Source organism: Pelecanus crispus, chromosome Z (assembly GCF_030463565.1).
Source record: "Pelecanus crispus isolate bPelCri1 chromosome Z, bPelCri1.pri, whole genome shotgun sequence".
Lineage (NCBI taxonomy): Eukaryota > Metazoa > Chordata > Aves > Pelecaniformes > Pelecanidae > Pelecanus > Pelecanus crispus.
This window is the reverse complement of record NC_134676.1, coordinates 12,534,639-12,542,078: the sequence shown is the minus strand read 5'-3', so window position 1 is coordinate 12,542,078 and position 7,440 is coordinate 12,534,639. Positions and strand designations below refer to the sequence as shown.

Here is a 7,440-nt window from a genome sequence, read left to right as displayed (position 1 = left end):
CCCAGTCCCTACCCGCCCCCCAAAACACCACCCTGCTCTCCCCAAGCCACCACCCGCCCCTGACCTTACCCTGCCCACAGCCACAGAGTGGCTTCTTGCACCCTAGGGACACACGGGGCACAGCTCTCTGCCAGGTGGAGAAAGGTTTATTTGGCTCCATGTGTGGGGGTAGCAAACTTTGGGAAGGGGGGGCCCAGCCAGCAGGCTGCTGGGAAGCACTGGGAGGCACTGGGAGGAAGCAGGGCAGGGCGAGTGTGTCTTTCCCAGCCAGGATGCTGGGAGCAGGCAGGAACCCAGCCCAGGACCAGGGCAGCAGGGAGCCTCGGGGATGCAGGCATGACAGCAGGGTGCAGGCAGCTCCAGTCCCTGTCCCCATCACTTGACACGGGTGAAGGTGGAGGTGCCGACCCTGCGGGGAAGCTGTGTCAGCAGGAGAGGAGGCAGGGCTGCAGGGCAGGAGGGCAGGCTCAGGGCTCACCTGGTGGCTTTCCAGGCATCCCTGCGGGATGGGACCTCTTCCCGCAGGAGCCACATGGTCTCCAGCGTCTCCTTCCCGCGGCGGTCCACGAAGCACTGGCCGACAAAGGCGGTGGTGGAGTCTGGTGGGGTTCAAGTGGGGCAGAAGGGGCTCAGAGCCTGCGCCTCCAGACAGGGGAACCTCAGCCACCTGATCCTGGCAGACAGACAGACAGATGCCCCCCGCCACATGCCCTGGACAGAGAGATGGACCTCCCTGCCACATTGCCCAGATGGGTGGCTTCCACACGGCCTGGACAGATAGATGGGCACTAACACCTGCCATGTCCCTTGGACAGACAGATGGACGCTCCCGCCACCTCTCCCAGATAGACAGACACCCTTGCCACCCACCCCAGACAGAGAGCCCTCCCCCACCACGTCCCATGGCAGGGGCGAGTGCGTGTGACCGGTGTGTGGCCACAGACAGGGTTTCTTTGGGTGCCATGCAGGGTATGTGGGACCAGCCGGGGAGCATCCCGCTCCCAGCACGGGCAGGGGATCGCTGGCTGCCCCAGGATGCTGTGCCAGGCACTGCTGTACCTGAGAACTGCCACTGCACGGTGAAGCCGAAGGTGGGCTGCCCCTTGTCACCGGGGTGCTGCTGGGCCCCTTGAAGGGGTGACACCAGGATCTGCTTGTTGGTTACTGCCACGGCGGTGTGGTAGGAGCCCGAGAAGGTCCCGGCCGCGTTCAGGGCGGAGAGGGTCATGTTGGAGCCCAGCTCGTTTCTCCACAGGCCCTGCAGATCACACTGGGGACCGGGGGTTTTGCCGGTGCCTTGGGAATTGCTGAGCCACGGCCCCCCCTCCAGCTTGCCTGGGCAGTGGGACGCGTGCCCCACATGTCTAGGGTTGGCACAGCCCCTCTGCACCGCAGCTGGGACCGGTGGCACGGGCACCGCCTGCGCCAGCACCTCTCCCTCCCGTGGCAGGGCACACTAGTGCGGAACTGGGGGTGCTGGGTCCCATGGTGGCATGGACCTACCCCATATGGACATACCCCCTGGACATAGCCCACCTACCCCCCTACCACGGGTAGGTGACCAAGACGACCCCTGGTGACAGCACAGCCAGAGCTGGCAGCCCCCTCTGTCATGCACGCTGCACCCTGGGATGGCACAAGATGGCATAGCTCAGCAGGGCACAGCAAGAGCATGCAGCCCCTCGGACACAAACGCTGTGCGCTGGGATGGCTCGGCACAGCACGGCATGGCACGGTGAAAGCATGCAACCCCCTCAGCCATGCACACTGTGCCCCCAGGGGTGGCACAGCACGGCACTGCCCAGCACGGCACGGCACAACTCGCTGTGGCAAAGCACAGCGCGGCACAGCACAGCGTGGCACCAGGCAGCACAGGATGGCACAGCAAGAGCAGGCAGCCCCTTGGCCGTTCGCGCTGCACCTCGGGGATGGCACGGCACAGCATGGCACGGCGCAGCACAGCCAAGGCATGCAGCCCCTCACCCAGTCACCCCGGGGGACAGCACGGCATGGCGTGGCATGGCACAGCAGGAGTGGGCAGCCCCCCGGCCGGGCGCTGCCCCCAGGCTGCCCTTACCTTTCTGGCAGCAGCAGCGCGGGGGCCGAGTAGGGCCAGGGCGAGCAGGAGGCAGCAGCTGAGGGTCCCCATGGCGGCAGCGGCGGCGGTGGCAGCCGTGCGTGGTGCCCGGGCTCTGCCTACGCTGCTGCCCTGCGCCCGCTCGGCCCCTTTTATGGCGGAGGGGGCTGCAGCCGGGCAGCGGCCGCCCACGCTGGGCCTCCTGCCAAGGGCCACCCTGGTGGGAGACGAGCCACCAGCCACCACGCCAGACTGAGCGGGGTCCTGCTCCCTCGGGCAAGGCGGGGGTCCCGAGGGAGCTCGGTGGGGCGGTGGGGGCTGCGATGGAGGAGCCCGAGCCATAGGGGGGGGGGGGTGTCACAGCAGGGGACATACACTGGGCTTTGGGGAAAGGAGAGGCCATGGGATAACTGGGGGGGATGGGAGAACGTGGGCGCTGAACCACAACACAACAGGAGCCAGGTGGGTGTTTGCAGCAAAGCTTTATTGGGAGAAGCAGGTGATGGGCAGGAGAGGGGGGGGTCTGCACCCGCGGTGCTGCTGCTGGCCTGGGAACTGCCGCGCTGTGACCCTCACTCCTGCTGCTTCTGCTGTAGGCGCTTGAAGATGTTTATGCCAACCCTGCGGAGATGCAGAAGGAGGAGACGTAAGGGTGGGAAATGCACCCTTGCACAGGGCAAATCATAGAATCATAGAATCGTTTAGGTTGGAAAAGACCTTTAAGATCATCCAGTCCAACCATTAACCCACACTACCAAGTCTACTCTAAGCCAATCAAGGGTAGACTAGACTAAACCATGTCCCGAAGTGCCACCGTTTTTTTGAAACGTTTTTTTGAAGTGCTACCCGTTTTTTGAACACTTCCAGGGATGGTGACTCCACCACCTCTCTGGGCAGCCTGTTCCAATGCTTGACCACCCTTTCTGTAAAGAAATTTTTCCTAATTTCCAACCTAAACCTCCCCTGGTGCAGCTTAAGCCCGTTTCCTCTTGTCAATGCACTCTCCCAGTGCCGAACGCCCACCCAGCCCCATCCCACCCCCCCAGCAGTGTTTGCACCGTGGCGGGACCCCCAGGGAGGCCATGCATGAGGACCCCATCCTTGGTCACCCCCACACTGGCAGCAGCTCTGCCGGGCGCTGCGCACCGTGGGGTGCGGATGTGAAGGGGACCCACGGGGGCAGGGACAGAGGGCTCACCTGGTGGCTTTCCAGTCGTGGTTGATGTTGTCCACGTGTGACCGCAGGAGCCACATGGTCTTCAAAATCTCCCTTCCATGCTCGTCCACAAAGCACTGGCCCGTGAAGACGGTGATGGAGTCTGCCGGGACAGGGTGGGAAGTGGAGGTGCGTGTGGCCGGGGTGGCAGGTCAGTGCCAAACCGTGGCCCTGCAGCCTGCCCCAGCACAGGGGACAGTAGACCCAGGCTGTCCCTGCCCTCTGGGGACAGCGGTGATGGGAAAAGCAGGCAGGAGGGGTCAGAGGGCTGGGAGTCTCACAGGGAGATGGGTGGACAGCAACGGGCTTCAGCCCCCAGCGCATCCTCTGCGCCCTGGGACTGGGAGGTGACGCCAGCCAAGGAGCTCCAGGATCAAGGACAGGGGAGCACCAGGGACACCACAGGGGACGGGAGAGCACTGGGGACACCGCAGGAGAAGGCAGGGGATCGCAAAGGACACTGCAGGGGAGGGCAGAATAGCATCAAGGACAACACAGGGAGGGCAGGAGAGCTCTGGGGACACCGCAGGGAGACTGGGAAAGGAGAAGCACCTGAAAAGCTCCAGTGGACGGTGAAGCCGAAGGTGGGTTGGCTCTCCTCATTCGTATGGTGCTGGGACCCCTGCAGCGGTGACTCTTGGATCTTGTTCATAGTGGCTGTCACAGCCGTGTAGTAGGAGCCGTCGAAGTCACCTTTTTCGTTCACAGCCATGATGGTCATGTTGGAGCCCAGGTCGTTGACCCAGCGCCCGGTCAGCGTGCACTGGAGTGGAGGGGACTCAGAGTTGGTGCCACAGCCCAGACTGGGCACAGGCAGGGTGGCAGAAGCGGGCAGCCCCCAGAGCCACAGCCCCCCTGCCCACCCTGCCCCGTGCATCCCAGCCCTGCCGTTACCTTTCTTGCAGATATGCTGGGAGCCACCAGGGCCAGGCTGAGCACCAGGAGGAAGAGAGTCATTTGCACCATCTCTCCAGTGGACAGACAGCTGGTGTAGCCGGGGATGTGGTCCTTGCAGGGCTCTGCCAACGCTCCTGCTCTCTTGCCTTTTTATTGCTGCCAGGGCTGCGGGTGGCAGCTCCAGCCAAAGTGTTGTGCAATCTGGGTGTTTCCAAATTTTCAGTTTCCAGCCGTTACAGAGGGTGGTTGCAGAAGTGCCTGCTGAAACTGTCCCTTCTTGCTCATGCTTCCCTGGCACCTTGTGGGGAAGCCTTGGCTCCTGCAGTCAGTGACTGCCAGGATGGATGCTTAGCCAGGGGAAAACCCCTCTCAGGGGCTGTTGTCCCTCCTGCCACCTATTTGCCACCCCACTGCCGTGCCCGGGGTGCGTAGGGGTACATAGGGGTGCCAAGCAGCCTTAACCCAAATGCACCCCAGGATTAGCCACAGCACATGGCCTCACCCTGCTCCTCCTCACCAGGCATCCTCATGCAAACCCACCCAGCACCAGGCTCCTTTCAGGGCTTTGCTTTATTCCCACCCAGTACTGAAGCAGCCACAGATCAGGCTACAAAGCACCCAGTCTACCCTTGCCTCGGTCTGGCGTGAAGGTTTGCTGCTGTTTTTACAAACTGGCTTTTGTTGAAAGGAAATTATTTTGTTTATGAAAAACAAACATTCCCCAAATATCTTGGATGTCGCATTTTATTGCTTTTTGTATTTACACAGGGATTCTTAAATAACTTTAAGTACATATTTATACAATTCCCCTTACATTATAGCTGTTGCTGGCCAGGCAGGCTGAAGTGGCTCGGTTCACACCAGATTTCCTCACCTATTCCTCAATGACTTTCAAGGCAGTCTCCTAAAATATGTGTGTTTTAATTCCCCCAGTCATCACAGCAAGAGCTGATGGAGCCCTATTCACCAGAAAATGCTCCTTTTCTTACAATGGAAGCAAGGAAACTCTTTGCAACATCTCAGAAATACTTCCCAAATTTTGCTTTCCCTTTAGGCTCACATTTGAGCCCCTGTTTCTCTCTGACAGTAAAATCCATCATTACCAAGGCTGGGGAGCATTGCATTTCTGCCGCTTGCATCTCAGCACCCCTCTCTTCTCTCTGCAGGAGACCCACAGCCCTCTCACACCTCTGCCCCTAACAGTTCCCAGCCAGAAAGCTGGCTGCCTGCAGGAAATTTCTGCCTCAGTGTTTGCTTCCCTCTGTCTTAGAACTTAACTGCATGACAAGGTATGTTTTCCCACGCAGCTGCTGTTTGCTTTGGCTGTTTTTTCGGCAGGCAGGCGCTGCCTGGAGTGTGGCCGAGGTTTGTGGTTATGAGCACAGTTGTTCTGGGAAGGTTGCAGGGGGCAGGAGGGGCAGCCATCACCCCCTCACCATCACTGCCTTGCCAACATCCCCTTGCATCACCCTGGTTCACACAAGGGACCCCGTGGCCAAGGGTGGGCACGGGGATGGGTAACACAAGGTCTCCATGCTGGCACCGCTGCTGCTGGCAACTCACAGCTCATTTACAGCTGTAGGTTTATTTTAGCATCACACTAACAATATTGGTGCTATCTACCCATAACCTTTATTTTTCCTGTATTTAACAATCCCTATCACAGTGGTGTATCTTGCAGGTGCGGGGATCAGCTCACTGCTCAAGGAGGTAGATTTCTTGACCAGTCTCAGCCAAGTCAAAAATAAAACAAGCCAAGAGCTGGGGTATCTCCACAGGGTTTGCACCCTCCAAAGGGCAGCCAGCGAAGCGGCTCGGGTCTGGCAATCATTACCATGGCTAAATCCTGAGATGCCATGCCTGAGCCCTAGTGCAGCAGGGAGGGGACAAGGGGGAATGGGCAGGTGGGGAAGAAGTCCAAAGCAGAAAGTGCTGAAGAAGTTAAAAGTTGGCAGGGCTGTGGTTTAAACCCATGCATGTCAGGGGTCGAGAAAGGGTTAATGAATAATAAGAAGAAAGGGTTAATGAATAATTAATTAGACTTGCTGCTTAAGCTGGGATTGAGTCAGCCTTGAAAAATAGTAGAACAGGCAATTGTTAGAGAAAAATCACGTCTGTAACCAAGGATTGTCCTCCCAGCCCGCAGCCATGCCCACGCAGAAGCTGCTGAAAGCTGAGCCTATCATCAGATACAAGTTTTATTGAGGTGATGCAGTCAAAAGAGGAGGAAAGCGCAGAAATATCCCTTGATACAGGCTAAATGCCCCAACCTTTGAAAGAAAGTCTGCGGACAACCTGTCACCTGGGGTTAAGGAGCAATGCTGGCGGGTCGCAATAATAAAACCCAGCCTGGTCAGAAGCTGTGCTGGCTTTGGTACCTGCTTTTGTCCCGTGCCAGCTGGATCAGGACGTAACCGTCCCCGGTGGCTGCCAACACAAGACAAATGGAGGCAGGCAGCCCAGGTGATCCGTGCCAGTGTCCTAGCACACCCATCTCCCTCCAGCCTCGCCGCGGTGACCCTAAGGGAGAGAATCTCGGTCCCTCTCCATTGGTTGTGGCCTCTGCCATGGGAGGACAACACCGGCTGGCCCAGGGGGGCCGCATCCGGGACAGCCTGCCCTTCCCGGATAACATTATTCCTCTGCCCAGGCGGATGCAGGAACACTCCCCTGGGGAGCGAAGAAAAGGCCATTTATCACCCACTGGTAACACCGGGCCACCATGGCGATGCCCTGCCTGCCCCAGCTCCCAGGGCAGGCAAGGGCTAGGGGGGTGACAGTCAGAGGGGGAAAGGACTTCCCACCCCAGCCCTGACAGCCCCTAAGGATTCAGGGAAGGCTTTGGTGCAAAGAGCTTTAAAGTGGACAGAAAGATGGTGTAGCCAAACCTGGGGGCAAGGCCCCCTCCCACCCCCCTCAAGATCAGCCAGGTGCAGCCTTCAAATGCTGTGCTGGCAGAGAAAGGAGGAAAAGGAAGCAAGGTGCCCAGCCCTGGGCGGGAGGGGACACGATTGGGCACCGCTGCTCCCCACAGAGGCATTTTCAGGAGGAAAGCTAGGCTCCGTGCCTTCCCCTGCCTTAGAGACAGCAGACAGAGCAAGGGGCAGGGCTCTCCTGCCATCACATGTGGGGGGCAGGAGGAGGTGGGCAGAGGGGAAGGCACATCTTGCTCTCATTAGCAAAACCCCACAAGAGCCAGCCTGCAATTAGGGCTTGCCCCCCTGCCTCCCCAGCAGCCCAGGAAGGGGGA

At 59.4% G+C, this 7,440-nt stretch overlaps 2 protein-coding genes across 2 annotated transcripts; both read right to left on the bottom strand.

Moving 5' to 3' along the window:
* Positions 1-375: 375 nt before the first annotated feature.
* On the bottom strand, positions 376-2,149 carry LOC142596695 (avidin-like). Its single transcript, XM_075726892.1, has 4 exons — positions 2,078-2,149; positions 1,060-1,270; positions 479-599; positions 376-409 (listed from the first exon to the last, which is right to left on the bottom strand). The coding sequence occupies exons 1-4, from the start codon at positions 2,147-2,149 to the stop codon at positions 376-378; spliced, it is 438 nt and encodes a 145-aa protein (XP_075583007.1).
* Positions 2,150-2,649: 500 nt separating this feature from the next.
* Positions 2,650-4,280, bottom strand: LOC104026151 (avidin). The gene is made up of 4 exons (XM_009490257.2): positions 4,188-4,280; positions 3,846-4,056; positions 3,276-3,396; positions 2,650-2,698 (listed from the first exon to the last, which is right to left on the bottom strand). The coding sequence occupies exons 1-4, from the start codon at positions 4,257-4,259 to the stop codon at positions 2,650-2,652; spliced, it is 453 nt and encodes a 150-aa protein (XP_009488532.1). The 5' UTR covers positions 4,260-4,280.
* Positions 4,281-7,440: the final 3,160 nt, after the last annotated feature.